At 39.6% G+C, this 15,467-nt stretch overlaps 1 protein-coding gene across 6 annotated transcripts in view; it reads left to right on the top strand.

Annotated features, from left to right (window-relative positions):
* CADM1 (cell adhesion molecule 1) overlaps positions 1-15,467 on the top strand; it is a 337,589-nt gene that overhangs the window by 282,994 nt on the left and 39,128 nt on the right. For 3 of the 6 annotated variants that reach the window (XM_023208281.2, XM_026451742.1, XM_023208282.3), the window contains exons 6-8: positions 6,070-6,169; positions 9,298-9,470; positions 14,361-14,441. In XM_023208281.2, coding sequence (XP_023064049.1) covers positions 6,070-6,169; positions 9,298-9,470; positions 14,361-14,441 — 354 coding nt within the window. The remainder of the gene's footprint in view (positions 1-6,069; positions 6,170-9,297; positions 9,471-14,360; positions 14,442-15,467) is intronic. The other 3 variants (XM_023208283.2, XM_031936683.1, XM_031936682.1) reach the window with 1 other exon arrangement.

Here is a 15,467-nt window from a genome sequence, read left to right as displayed (position 1 = left end):
CTCTCTCTCTCTCTCTCTCTCTCTCTCTCTCTCTCTCTCTCTCTCTCGATCTAACAGAATACGCTCTTCCTCCCACTCTCCCTTTTATTTATTTATTTTTTTAAAGCAGTGAATTGAGTTTCAGGGAAGTTATTTTAGTATTTATGATTCCTTATGAGAAATAATCAAGGAATGAAGAACCCAATTGAAGCTAATGTTTTAACCTATTATTTCTTTGTGTTAACACAGAGTAGTGTTGGTTCCAAGTTCCTGATATTGTAAGGACTATAGATTGATAGTGATACAATCTGCAGTACCAAAAGTGTCAAGAGACTAAGTAACCAGTATTCAAAATACAAAGAGTGAGTGTTAGGCAAATAGATCCTGAGCAAGACTGGAAAAACCCTTAAGTGAAAAGCCTTTGCCTTTAAACCTGCCTTCTGAATGCATACCCTGCTGAAAGAGGCCTGTTTTACTAAGGACCACCTCCTCTCATCTCACTGACCTTAATGTATTTGTGAAAGATGTGTCTGTGTGGCTGTGGACATCGAATACTTACATAGTGAAACCAGTCTTCTAATGTACATACTTCACTTAATGGTTTTTAACTCAAGGTCAAATTTTGATTCTGTGGAAGGTTAAATAGTTGTGAAGCCGGCCTCTAGAAATCTAAAAGGAATAGTCAAACAACATCCTTTCTGATTTCCTGTAAGATACCACTTAGACACACACCAGAAGTGCTAAATAAATGTGTAGTGAGGTGGAAATATGTAAAGCAGAACACCTGGGCTGAACCTCCGATTTGGGGAGCTGGATTGACCTTCCGAAAGAAAAACGCAAGTATATTTTGTGATGAGGACTAAGAGGAACTCGTGATCTGATTGTATTTATTTTTTAATCAGTAGTAAAGGTGGAAGGAGAAGTCCATGCCCCAATATTTCTTCACTTTCTCATTCACTTATTCCTTCATTCACTCATCCAGTAACTGTGTCTCGAATGCTTACTGTGTGCCAGTCCCTGGCACTGTTCTAGTTACCAAGACTTCAAGAAACAGAGCAAAACAAAACAAAACAAAAACCCTCTGTTGTTACAGAGGGAACAGTCTTGTACAGAAAATCTTGCTATAGGGATTTTCTTGCCCAGTGTTTGCTTACAAATGATGAAAATTGCTTCCAAGACACTGATGAATATTCTGTGAGTGTGTACCCCCCTTTAAAAAGCACTGGGAACAAAGCTTTCTGCCACAACACCGTGAGATCAAATTTGATTCTTCTGGGTAAACAGTAATTCTAATACCCACAAACCTACCTGAAAGTTGCAGCAAGAGAAGATTGCATTCTACTGTGGTATTGGTCTTACGTCAGTCCCATCAGATTTGACTCATCCCACTCACAATAGTGCAGGCCTCTTCAAGAGCCCAGTTTCAGTACTACAATTCATAACAGCAGATGTGACAGCAGGAGGTTCTTCACCTTGCAAACAAACAAAATAAATGGCAGTGAAAATTATTCATGAATGTATTATGACAATAGAAAGCAAATCTTTTGCAAGATGTTCTCTTTACCTCCTCTGAGAGCTCTGTGTGACTCCGTTCATTCACCAGTCCCAGTCACCTGGCATTGCTAGACATGGCCCTTCTTTAGTTGCAAAGCTATCCTCTCCCAACAATTTAGACAGCCATATTGTAGGGGTTGATTCTTGCTTTGAGCTCAGACAGTCTCTAACGTTCACCAAATCTCAGGTTAATCTTTGCATTGTCGTTCTACTCCAAACTCCAATAATCCTCCATGATTGACAAAGACTCTTCAGTCAATTCTTCCTCACTTGAATGCACAGGGGCTGACCCAGACCCGCTACCCAGACATTCTGATATCATCTGTGCTCATGCTGCCCTTGAGTTCTCCCTGGTAGGACTTGAAACAATTAGCACTTGATCCACAAACATCAAATCCCATACTCCCTGGTGTTTCAGAATATTGGGTGAAATCGAAGTAAGAAACATGAAGAAGAGCCTGTGTCCCAAATGCAGTTACAGAAACAGATTTGCACTCAAGTCCCTGGACCTGGTTGCATTGAGCACATCAAAGAAAATATGACACCTGCGTTTCCTGATTTAGAAATTCTCAGGAAGACAGGGAAGGTTGTGGGATCTCCGGGACAATAGGTCTCCCACTGGCTTGTCTCCTGCCAGGAGGAGGATGTCTTTTCCATTGACTCAGCTCTGCTCCTCTCTGCTACCCGGGAAGGGTGACATCCCAGTCATGAAGAGACTGCAAAGTACCTTTTACTAAAAAAAGGAATGCAAAGACCTGATATATTAGTGTTTGGACCTACAGAGGAGACTGTGCCTTTTCATTTACATAGGAAACTGAAATACAGGTTACAGAATCTTGAGTTTCATCTTCTGAAAAGATCACAGAATGTGGTGCAAGGTCAGACTGGCATGAAATCAATTGTAATCTGCCAGCAAGCCATTCCAACCTCTTTAAGAGTTTCCTTTTATATACTTTTTCCCTTTATAGAGAGAGCAAAGTACATTTAAAGAAAGTCTCATCAAATCAGAATGTCTTTCTAATATTATTTTTTTTAATTGGTTGCTACTATAGTGTGACCTAAAGCCTCCTGGTATTTAACCCTCTGTGCAACTTTGACTACTGAACGAATTTTGTCTGCTATAGCAGTCTTGCTAAATGTCTTTTACGGGGTTTAAAAAAATTTACAGTGTATTATGAAAACCTCAGATCCCTCGACCTAATTGATTGGCTGTTGCTGATGCCATGTCTTTAACTGTAATGTTCTTTAAGTGTACAGACCTAACTATTTTTCTTATTTTTATATAGCAGTTCCATTTTATAATGACATTAAGCCATTCTGAATGATACATTTCTGGGCAGTTATTGCACTTGGGTAGAAAGTATCATCTGGCTTTTGGCCTTGTGCCTTACAACACCAACCGAGGCATAAAATGATCCCCCAGAAAATGTACTAGGCTTTACCTCATTACTTAAAAATAAATCTTGGAGGCTGGTTCTGTTTCAGAAAAGATTTGGTGGGTTATAACATTTGATTTATGAACATAATTAAAATATAAATGATGAGCTCTGGGCTATTCAGTCAGCCATCTGGATTGTTAGGTATTTTGACATATTCATATCGTAGTTAGGCTCTTCAATGGAAAATTTAATGTCCCTTAGTTCTAGAGGTGCCAGTGGAATCCCAGGGTTTCTATTCCACCTGTTAAGAATGCTTAAGTTTCTCTTTCAGGACAAAGGAAGGGGAACAGAATTTGTTTTTAAGTTTCCATCACCCAGGGATAGATCTTGGCACATAGACCCTCTATAATATTTGATTCCTAGACTGGGCGAGAGGAAAGCTCATCTGCCCATGGTCAGATAATATGCCTATAAATACTGCATGTGTCAACAGAGGGGAACATTTTTCTGTATAATGCAAGCAAGACTAATGCTTACCTTTTCAGCCAGCTATTACGGTAACTGTGGCAGCTGTAGCCATAAGTAGATAGTAGATGTTTCTCCAGAACTTAAAGAGTAAATTGGGAAAATCAGTTATCAAAACTGAAGGTGTATTTTTTTTTCTGATTTAGTAACTGGTTTTTAAAATAAATTTCAGGTATAACAAATTCTTAGCTTGTTCTTCCTAATTTATGTGAATAATTGACAACTGATAAACAGCTCATTAGGAACATAAAAAAAGCATTTAACTAAAACTCAGTGGGACTGAAGAGGCAGGGTGGGTTAAGTTTTTCAACACTGTCTTTATTATTGACGGAAGTTGAGCGTGTAAAATCCTTAGTGCACTGTGCTGAAAAATATGTCCTCTCTGTTTGCTTGTAAATTACATGAAGGAAAAAAGAAGAAAAACAAAATCCTTCCACATAGGCCAGCAAGCATTCTGCTTCTTCTTAATTAATGGCCAAAGTCAGCAGTGCATGAAAAATGTAGCCTTTCTGTAGATCAGAGATTAACCCATAAGGAAATATTACATTTCAGCCCAAATTTGGGGCTTTAAATTTAGCCTCACCCAGAATGGTTCATGGGTAAGAATGCTAGAGGTCCCCTCACTGGGAACTCTAGTAAGTGCTGCTGTTTCTGGGTATGAACTGTGAGGTAGCAGGTCTTTTGTTTTCTGCGTGTCCAGTGTCATAACCTTCTTCTTTCATTTTTTTTTTTTTTGTATCTTTTTTAAAAACTAAACTTCACCAACTAGTGTGTGTGTGTGTGTGTGTGTGTGTGTTACACGACCACAAACAATAAACCCACACCTGATGCCCAGCAGTTGTACTTAGCCTAATATGTGGCCTCTGTCTCTAAAAGGGGTTTCCCAGGAGCTCGTGAACCACCCAGTGCTAGTTCAAGGTCATCCTGTTTATTCTTTACAAGCATTTCTGCTTTTCTTTAATGACTACCTTCCCGACCCAGTTATCAGTATGTGGAAACCTCAACACCATTTTGCTCTTAAACATTTTCTTCACCAACGTGTCCAAGAATAGAACTGTGTAACTTGCAAGGGTCAGCTGGAGCTTCTGGGCTTGTTAACTTTACGTTCTCTGGCAAGAGACTTAGCTTCTCAGAAAGCACTACCAGTTCACAGTATGCAGTGCACACTGGTGGGTGAACAAGGGGGCTCTCTTAAAAGATTTTGAATGCCATGTAATTTTTAGAGACATGAGAAAGCTTCGTGATAGGAAAGAGACCGTAAGAATGCATCTAGAAAGCAGCCATCCCTCGTGAGGACCTCCTTGTGCAGCTTATATAGCTGTGTACGGGATGAGATTGGTTGAGCCTTGCCGTAATATTTCTATCTTCTCCCTTATTCCATAGGATGAACGTTAATGAGCTAACCACAGTTTGTAAAAGGCCAAGGGGCTGTTGTTTAGGTGGTATGATTGTCTGAGAAAGTAAAACTATGGTAATTGTTTCGACCTTTCAGCCAGCCGATGCCTTGCCCTCTCACATTTATTACTCTTAGGTACATTTCCAAAAATATGCATTTACAGAGTCACAGAATTAAATGAGATAACTGATTTAGGGATTAATAGCTTGTTAGTTCAGCACAGAAAGAAAAATCTCCCAATTCCATTCAGGTTTTATTTGTTAATGTATTTGTATATGTATCTATGTTAATTCCAACTTCTGTAGCTTCCCTCCCTATTCCCTGAACCTCCCCTTATTCATCTCTCATAGCCATATCCCCACACTGACAAACACAGTTTTAAGTAGCTGGTGGAAATAGGAATGCTTACATCTCCTTCCAAAGTACCTCAATGCATTAGGAAGCTATACCCAGCTTTAATTATGGATTGCCATTGGAAATGCACTTGGGAATCAGAAATCTATCCCAACATAGACTTCTGGGGCTGTCTCTCTCTCTATGATCTTGGATGAGCTACTTCAGTCTGTGGGTACCAGAGTTCCCATCCCTAAAACTAGGCTTATTCTTCCACCAGTGATGGTCCTAGGAGAGCAGATCCTGAGTAAATGTCAGTATTTTTTCTTCTTAATGTTTGCAATGAGATATCAAAGACTTTTCCCTGGGAGGGCTCCCAAAATGTCCCAGTTCTTTTTCCTTAAAGTCATTTGAGTGGAATTCAGAAGTTCTGCCTTTCCCATTTGAAAACAAGAACATGGAAGAGGCAAACTTATTAACATGCAGTGTCACAACATATTGTCACATAGTAATATATGATATATGATAAAATGTATCAATTCTGAGCACCACAAATATCTATGGCTTCACCTCAGCATGAAGGCAAATGAGTTTCCTTTAGCTTGAGTGAGTTTGGAGATAAACTGCAGTGTAACAAACTGTATTTCACAGGAAATGTTTGATGTGGCGCAGTTGGCTTGTGAATCTCTTATCTATTTGCTGTTCACTCCTTAAGAGTTATTAGTCAATTTAATTTGAGCAAATGCCAGGATTACTAACTAATTAGAAGGGTGTTACTGAAGGCATCGGATGGGAGAGAGTAAGTGCTGGACTGGTGCTGTGGGTTTTGAGGCAGTGTGTGAGTCTGATTTTGCCTGATGATATCATTTGCTAAACATTATACTTTGTGTTGTTGTCACACAGATAAGCCTCAAGTGCATATTCAGATGACTTATCCTCTACAAGGCCTAACCCGGGAAGGGGACGCGCTTGAGTTAACATGTGAAGCCATCGGGAAGCCCCAGTAAGTTCTGAAGGACAAGGTTGGCAGAGGGTCGTGCACAGTAAATGCCACAACACAGACGTATGCGTTCACCAGTCCTTGGCCTGTCACCTGTCTCCTGCTGCAAAGGATGGATGGTTTTTCAGGAACTAAAGAATATTCAGTGAGAGAGGAAATAAATATCCATAGTTCTTAATGGTCAGGACTGGGAGAAAAATTAAATGCCAGCTAAGATTGAAATCTCAGCTAATTCTATTTTATTATCATCAACATGATTGTCGGGACTATTTTCTCTCTCACATGCAAGAATAATCCTAATAAATTCTTGGTGTCCCCACAATCTAATGATATATCTGCCACCTTTTGTGTTAATATCTAAGCTGCTACAAAGATGGTTTTAAGACTTACATTAAGCTGCTATGTTTAGGGCCAGCTGTAGGCAAATGAATTTGCCCTACCTTTAATTTGCATCTTCTTCCCTCAAAGAAAAGTGTTATTCATACATGACTCCCAGAAATATTTTTGTTAGTAAGGAAAAGCTCAGGAACTTTTCTTAAGGAGGATATATGTGCCACTTCATAAGAGAAAAAGAAGAAACAACTAAGACTGTTATTTTATTGAAAGTATAAAGGAACCACTTGAGTTGCCCTGTGAAATGATCCAAAGTGAATTAGAGGAACTACATGTATCATCACTAATACAACAAAAAAAGCCACACAGTGGTACCACTTTAACTATTATTCAGTTTACTTAGTGGGCAGGGGACACTTCTTTTGTGTTTCTAGTAAAGATTGTTTTTAACTGTTTCTGTTTCTTAGGGGAAAAAGCAAGTTGAGGATTCATGAAATGAACTAATAGGTCAATGTTGGGATTAAGGGCACTCAAACTTTAGTGGTACCCAACAAAAAACAGCATTGAGCTCCCTCTGCTGTCCCCGTAGCATGATTTTTTTTTTCCCTCCAAGAGTTTTGCTAGCCAGCATCATCACAGTTTTCATATAAAGAATTCAGAGCATCTTAACAAAGCTTCCCCAGAAATCTCTGGAAAGAAGCCTCCCGATTTTAACTAAGGAGTGAACTATGACAAGAGATCAGAAAGCCAAAGGGGGCTCTGGCTGCTGTTGGTTCTCTCTTCTCATTTCAACCCTCCCTATCTTTGTACTTAGCACTCTATGTGCTGGAATTTCCCTCCGTCTGTGCTAACCATGTGGAGTTTTAAATGACCTTTAGGAGGTGGAAAGTGGTCTTGGTTCTGTTTCACTTTCCCTCCGGTGTTCCCAAGTTATTTGGTTTTGAATGCTTCAAGCTTCAGCAGAGTGATCTTTTTCTCTTTTGAGCACTGCCAAAGATTCAGATCTTTCTTTTTGTAAACAGTTTGAATTATTCCCTAATTAGCAGCTTTCTTCAAAAATAATCCAATGGAGGAAGAAAAAAAAAATTCTCAGAGGCCTCTTGCCACTTGCAATACCTGTGTTCGGCCACATTAAGCACAGTTACAGTATATGGCTTGCTAACCTATACTTTATTTTTGTATTTTTCCCCTGAAGAAGGTACTGCGTTCAATTGAATGTGCCACGGGGACAGTAAATTACATGTTTCCTTCAGGACATTTATGCCAGAGAACGGATTTGTTTGTTCCTTTCAAATAGGAACTAGTATATGGTTGTGTGAGCAAGCTCACATTACTCTACTGCTATCCTTTCTAGCATATTACCTATTTATTTTCTCAAGAAATTGCATACAATAAAAATGGTAATTTAACTTGCCATTAAATGTTGTGAATATTCTCAGCACTTACCCCTACTGATTGTTTCAGCTGTCAAGCAGCAGGACATTAGGTCTGATTGCCAGGCAGGCCCATTTGCCATTGCCTACAAGGAGGACATATGCAGTACTAATTTTTAAATAATTTACTGGGTTGTGATGACAAACCCATGTGTAATTAAAGAAAAATTGGAACTTCACATCCCATTTGAAAACTGGAATGCTACTTGACAGGGCTAACTTGAGGATCCGTTCTTCATTAAGCATGGTTCTCTTGTTGTGTCGCTGCTCCTAGAGGCAGCCGTAGGAACTGGAAGGAAGTCACTTCTGAGCTGGATCTCTGCTGTCCTTCCTTCCAAATGGAAGTTTTCAGGCACAATTCTAATTGTAGCCTCAACTTCATAGGATGTTGAGGGAAATGCCTTGAAGAATGGAAGTTTTCAAAAGATACTTGGTGTGTATGCATTTTTAGCTTTGGCAAATCTTATGAAATTTGCTTTTTCCCGATGGATACAAGTGTGGTACTTTAAATCACTAAAACAAACTTGTCTCTGGTGAGCAGATGCCCTGGGCCCTAAGGGATCCATGTGGAATGCATTCCATGGTGATTAGCCTGAGAGCCCTACCCACGAGCTTGGGGCACTGCAGGTGCACACGCAGGGAAAGTTCTTGCAATATGCAGGCCTTGGAGAGCCAGGAAAGAAGGCAGTTTGCCAAGAAACAGATAGACATGGTGGACCAGGGCATTAAAGACAGGGTGGCATTCTGGGTAGGGGGAGGCAGGTTATGGGGAAAGGTTAAGGCGAAGAGGAAATGATTACATATTTCCAGAATCAAAGGTGGTTTTTCAAACAGAGGCCCAAGAAAAACACTGTTCAGATATAAAAGTCCGTTCCTTTTGGTGAAACTCAAAATCCATTTAAATATCACAAGAGGCTTCTAAGCAAGTCTTGGTATGTTAGTAACCATCAGATGAATGCATGTATCACTAGCCAAGAACTTGATTTCTTTCCTAATTAATGGGATGTTAACAATGGGTGAGCTCTGTCCTGCCTGAATTGGTGTGAAACCACACAGCAGGGCATAAAACTAGGGCACACTTATTTGCCGATTTGTCGAAGATGAATTGGAAATAATGAGACTCCTGCTTGTGGTCTGTTCAAAGTTTTTCAACACCTGATCATGTTTAAAAGAAAAAATTGTATACCAAACAGATTTTTGGAGACTTCACAGTTGTAATTCTGTGAACTTAAAATATCTCCAGTAGGTCCTCATTAATTGTGTCACCCTGCATGGGATTCGTTTAATGCGTGGGTGAGAAGTTTGATGCAGACATCTTAATGGGAAATGATAATGTGACTTGTCTTCCTCCCCTTCCCCCTGCAGGCCTGTGATGGTAACTTGGGTGAGAGTCGATGATGAAATGCCTCAACACGCCGTACTGTCTGGGCCCAACCTGTTCATCAATAACCTAAACAAAACAGATAATGGTACATACCGCTGTGAAGCTTCAAACATAGTGGGGAAAGCTCACTCGGATTATATGCTGTATGTATACGGTACGTGAGAAGATAAAATGCTCTTCTACTAGAGTCAGTCACATGGAGCTGCTACTTGTGATTTACTCCCAAAGCTTTTGGTCAAGTTGAAAATCAAAAACCAGTTGGTTTCTTTCTAGAACTTAAAGAAGCCTGGCCTGAGGTGGACCCTAGTGTCTCCACCTGGGATAGTGACTGTCTTCTCTCCCTCTAATCATGGGGGTTTCTACTAGATTACCGTCTTTGGTCATGCTGAGAAGGAAAGCTGTGTCCTCAGGCACAAGCCATGGAGATTATGTTAGAAGTAATGACTAAAACATTCAACCTTACCAATTAGTGGCTTTTCGGCTCAGAAAGTTTATTCCCAGTGGTATTTTCCTATGATACCTGGGCTAGCCTTTCTCCTGCTTTGATGAGCAGAACTATTCTATTTTCAGCATGAGGCTATTAAATTTCAAAAGATGTTGCAAGCCAGTAAATACTCAGAACAAATACAAGGTCCTTTGTAGCTACTTAAACCACCGGTAGCTACTGCTTCGAAACAAAAGCCTTTTTAAAAACAATGTCTGTTTTGTTAATATCAATTTTCAGGATGATTAAAACCTCATGAATTTTATTCTCTAGTCAACAGATATTTATTGAGCATCTACTACGTTCCAGGCATCTTAAACTTACTTCCTGTTTATAACTTACTGTTGATTTTGCGAATGGTGAATATTTTCTATTTAGTTGAGGTGTGCACCTCCTCTCTAGTTTTATAATATCAAATTAAGTCTCTTCTTTTCTATTGAAACCTCATATGCCAAGAAATAGCCATGAACTGACATGACAAAGAATGAGTAACCAGAGGCATCGACATTTCAATGTGTTATAAATGTTTGAATAGGTGTGTGTGTGAAGGGGGCATTTTTTTCTTCATGTTAGCAGTATAAATAATCCAATTTACAAGTATAAGTATATGTGAATAAATGTTTAGATACACATAAATTATACCTATGAAATATCCACACCATAGTGTCTTAAAACCAGGATACTTTCCTTATGAAGAAAATAGGAGTGGCAGTCCTTTTAATCAAATAGAAGCATGCTTTACACCGTATCTGCGTGGATATTAAAATATAATCCTCAGCGTATACCTGAGATTTTTTCCTAGCATAATGCAAAATTAAAAGATCACATCTAATCACCTTATTTGTAGACTTCTGAAGTATGTTTTCTCTTTATGCGCTACCAATGTTGTCTGTAGTTCACACATGATAACATTAATTCTCCCAGTAGTTAAGGAAATCCATGTGAAGCGAACAGCTGTTCTACGTAGGTGAGAGGGGGCACAGCATGGCCCGTTTTCAGCTGGTGACATGCAGAGCCACCTCTTTCCACAGACTGCTCGGTGGGGGTGAAAAGTACATTCCTCCCTTTTTCTGCACGTGCTCTCTTCACACAAGGGCCTGTGCCTCATGGGAGTCCCCGACATTGCTATTGCCTGGGTTTACTGGCTTTCAGTCTAGCTCTTTACAATCTGCAGATTATAAAAAGCAGTGACAAATTTCCATTAGTCTGTCATGTGTTTCCTTGATTCAGAACCCTAAGTTATCTGGAAAAACAGTTTGATTTATTGTACTTACTGCCCCTACATTTCAAGAGAAGAAACATTTTGTGGGTTTGATGGACAGATATATTTGAATAATTTTGGATAGTAGTTTACAGCTGGCATTTATTTAGTGCTCACTTTATTCCATGCCCTATGGTAACGATTTTACATGCATGGTCTCCTTTAATCTCCACGATAACACCAGGAGGCAGGCATTATCATGATCCCATTTTACAGACGATAAACTGAAGCTCAGAAAGGTCCCACAGTTTTCCCCAACTTCACCAGGTTTCTAAATGTGTTTTAGAACCAAAATACTTTGGCTCTAAAGTCCACAACAAAGTTTGTGTTTCTTTGTATATTCTCTTATTCTCACTGCTTTCCAATAGAACAATCCCCTTCAATATGAGATGATTCTCTTAGAATTAACTGTCTGGGCCACAGTGCATTATTTGAAAGACAAGAAATATAGGGATCCACCTGTTTAAGGCAGGCACAGCTGCATATACATGTCTCCCTAATCCAAGGTGGTGCACCTATCCTTGTCTCAGGACTTTCTAGATCCGTAATATACTACCTACCTCCCCTAGACAGTCCTAGTAACAATTCTTGAGATGATAGGTTAGAATATTCACCTAAGGTATTACTAGTCTATTAACAAAATACTCTAGCATTTTGGGAAGGTGTTGAGTAGATTTTCTTTCCAAAGCTGATTTGTTGTATTACTACCGTAATTTTGGAAATCTTTTATGAACTAAAAGTTGGCATGCCTCCATATAGTTTAACTCTCTGGAAACAACTTCTACACATGAAGAATCTAGCTGGTTAGTGCCCGAGCCCCAGTTGGTTTTATTCTTTTAGCCTCTACATGTCAAACACAGCTCATTAACTCCAATTCTGTACTTTCTTAAATAGTGGCCTAACATTGCTCTTATTGCTAGAAATGATCTAAGCACTGAGGTTATTAAACCTGTTAAGGGAATCTAATTCTTTCAGGTCACTTTAGCCAGATGTGAAGGACAACAGTTGCCCCAGTCGTGATAAAGATAATTGAAAGTGTGTGATTTGCACAAAATGGGAGGGACTGATGACCTTTCTCTGTGCTTTCATTAGTCTGGTCTACCCCTTGGTTCATAATCATATTTTCAAATCACCTTCAGATCTACTCTTACTGTATTGTGGACATCACACACTTTATGTCAATACTTTAGAATAGGTGCAGAAATAGGATTATAGGCCAGGCATGGTGGCTCATGCCTGTAATCCCAGCACTTTGGGAGGCCGAGGTGGGCGGATCACAAGGTCAGGAGTTCAAGACCAGCCTGGCCAATATGGTGAAACCCCGTCTCTACTAAAAAATATACAAAAATTAGCCGGGTGTGGTGGTACATGCCTGTAGTCTCAGCTACTCAGGAGACTGAGGCAGAAGAATTACTTGAACCCAGGAAGCGGAGGTTGCAGTGAGCTGAGATCATGCCAGAGCAAGACTCCATCTGAAAAAAAAAGAAATAGGATTATAGTATATCAGGGAAAATCTCCCAGGAACAAATGTTCCTTTTCAGTGGTAGATATAGTAATTCAAGCAAAACAGAAAAATCACATTAACTGACCCTGTGCAGGGCAGCAGGCACCTCTCTGGATATAGTTAAGTTGTGTAGTGGAGGCAGCGGGATGTCTTTAGTGCTGGGCTCAGGGGTCAGTGCACTTGGTTCATTTGTATCTGCACTGGCACCTGCAGCAGGTGTGTAGGTGCATCCAAATGAGTTTCCAGCTCACAAAATGCTTCCCCACCTGTGGCCTCCATGAAAAGTGTGAAGGAGCAAGACTGAACATATGGCCTGAATCACTGCATTTCTCATTCTGCCTTTCTTTTAAACAGGTAGTTTAAAATTACTAACTTAATCATTTTTACTTCTTGGAGGAGAATGAGATTATTTTTAAATGACATCCTTTTTTGGACTTCTGTGAGGCTCCTTTAAAATAAAAATGTAAACTGCTTGTATCCCCAACTTAAAGGAACGGAGCCTCCCATCGAACAGAACAGTAGCTTCTTCTCTGTTAATTTCATCCAAGTGTGTTTGTGTGAGAGAAGCAGTTTGTGAAGAAAATTAAAACCTCAGATTGTTGATCGATGGTAGGAATCATTTTAAGTAGACTTTGCAACCAAGCACCAAAATAATATTTTTATAAACTTTTGGGAAGTTACACCAAGCCCAATAAAGGTGCAGTATATAATTAAAGTTTTGATGTATTAATTAGACAATCTGAGAGCTCACTTGAAGATAAAAGGACACCAGATGTGTCAGGGAGAAAAAGTTGATGTGCTTTAGATAAAATTTAAAATCAAAAGCTTTCAAATCATCTTATGCTCTATTATAGCAGAATGATTGCTTAGTTCAAAGTCTTGCTGACAATTTAACACATTCAGTTTGATCATTTGGTCTTAGAATTTTTTTTCTCTTTCATATTTGCCCTTCCCTTGTCTCCAAGTAATTTTTGAGACGATAGAAGAATATACAGTATATCAAATATCTGACAGAGGGTTCCCTATCAGGTTCCTGGCTTTGAAGGTCGAGTCTCATTTATATTTAGTTCTCTTGTTTACAAGATGGAAAACGTTCTTTCAGTTTTATCACTGTAGTCCACTTAGGTCAAGCTTTTAATATGAGCAAAGGCAACTTATTAATATTTATAAGTTGTAAAATTTATTGACTTTTAAAAAATAAAATCTCAGTAAAATCTCACATGCCTGGAACTTGATATTTACTGGTGACATTCTCTCTTCTTTGTATTTATTATGAGTGTAGAAGTAGTTTTACTTCCTGCTGGGATGTATTGATGGAGAATAATGAAGTTAACAGTCACAGAGAGCAAGTGTGCAGGGGCACACTCATCCTTGGCTGGTATGAGCCCCCTAATAGAGCAGCACTGCCTCCTCCTCCTTCCTCCCATCTGTAAAAGCTGAAACGAAATGACAACCATTGTACCCTCTTGGTACTGAGTTGATTTAACCTCACCTTTGAAATCTGGTAGGGAAGAGGGGTGTTGTATGTTTTGATTTTTCCTCCCCTCTCTTCACATCTCCTCATCCCTAATTCACTTCGTTAATGAAAATTCTCTTTTCTTCTTTTCTCAGCCCTTCCAACTAAGGCTTTGGGATATAATTACAAGACATAAATCTTGCAGGGAAAGAACTTTTGGTTTTAAAGGGGGAAGCCATCAAACAAACATCTCAATGTCCTCATGCCTTTGTTTTGTCATTACTGGTCATTGTTGTGTTCAGCATTGTGGGTTTGATTTTCCTTTTTTTTTCTATCCAGATCCCCCCACAACTATCCCTCCTCCCACAACAACCACCACCACCACCACCACCACCACCACCATCCTTACCATCATCACAGGTATGGTACCTTCATTACCATTGAAAATGTCCTGAATGTATATTGTCTTTCTGGTATGTATAAAAAGAAGCCAAAAAGTTCCCTTTAAATCCTTGAAATTTAATTGTTCCTTTATTTTGGAACTCCAGCGACATTAGATACTATGTTCTTAAGTTGAATCTTAAGGACCTCAGAAACATCCAAGCATTTAACAGTACGTCAGATATTTTGCAGCTCATGCATAAAAGAATTCTTTTTGAAACATCACTATTCAAAGCAAAATGTTAGGGAAAATGGCAGCTGGCTGCTAGAGAACACGCCTATAGCTTCTGCTTAGCCATGTTTGATGAAATGGTAAGTACTGTGGCTTTCAATCTTGTCTCTGTCTTAGTTTCATCTCAGTCCATGTAAGGGAAAATATACACTCCTAACTTCAATGTGCCTATTTGGGCCATGCTACTAAATGCATAGTCATCCTTCCTGCTCCAGAGAGTACCCGCTGACAGTGTTACTACCTGTTTGTGTTGCCTAGGTAGTCACAAGAGATCAGAGGGAGTCACTGTCTTTTCCATGCTGAGCACTCACGTGCCCCTCCCTGCCCTCGGTCACACATTGGAGGAGTGGAAGAGGCAGCCACTGTGGTTCTAACTCTGCGGCTTTATCTTTTTGGACTGTCTGAAACTCTTATTCAGCATGAGTTTTACTGTCTCTTGTTTCTGTCACTGAGGGAGGTGGCATGCCATCCAGCCCTTCCTGGCATCCAGTGGCTCTCTCATATACTGCTTGATGTGGCTTGTCTGGGAGCCATGGGATTTCCTCTGCCTACCTAAGTAGGAAAGCTTCCAGCCATACTAGGTCCACTTGACATGAAGGATTTCCATAGATAAGGCCTTCCCCACCTGTGTTTACAGGGACTTACCACAAAAACATGTGAAATTAATTATTCTGTGAGAAAAAAAAAAAAGAAAATCTCTTGAAAGAGTAACTTTTCCACTGCATTTTGTTAACTGGTGAGACTGCAAGGACTGGACTTCTTTATGAACACTG

The sequence above is a fragment of the Piliocolobus tephrosceles genome, chromosome 13 (assembly GCF_002776525.5).
Source record: "Piliocolobus tephrosceles isolate RC106 chromosome 13, ASM277652v3, whole genome shotgun sequence".
NCBI lineage: Eukaryota > Metazoa > Chordata > Mammalia > Primates > Cercopithecidae > Piliocolobus > Piliocolobus tephrosceles.
Note: the sequence above shows the minus strand (reverse complement) of the source record. Positions and strands in the feature narration are given on the sequence as shown.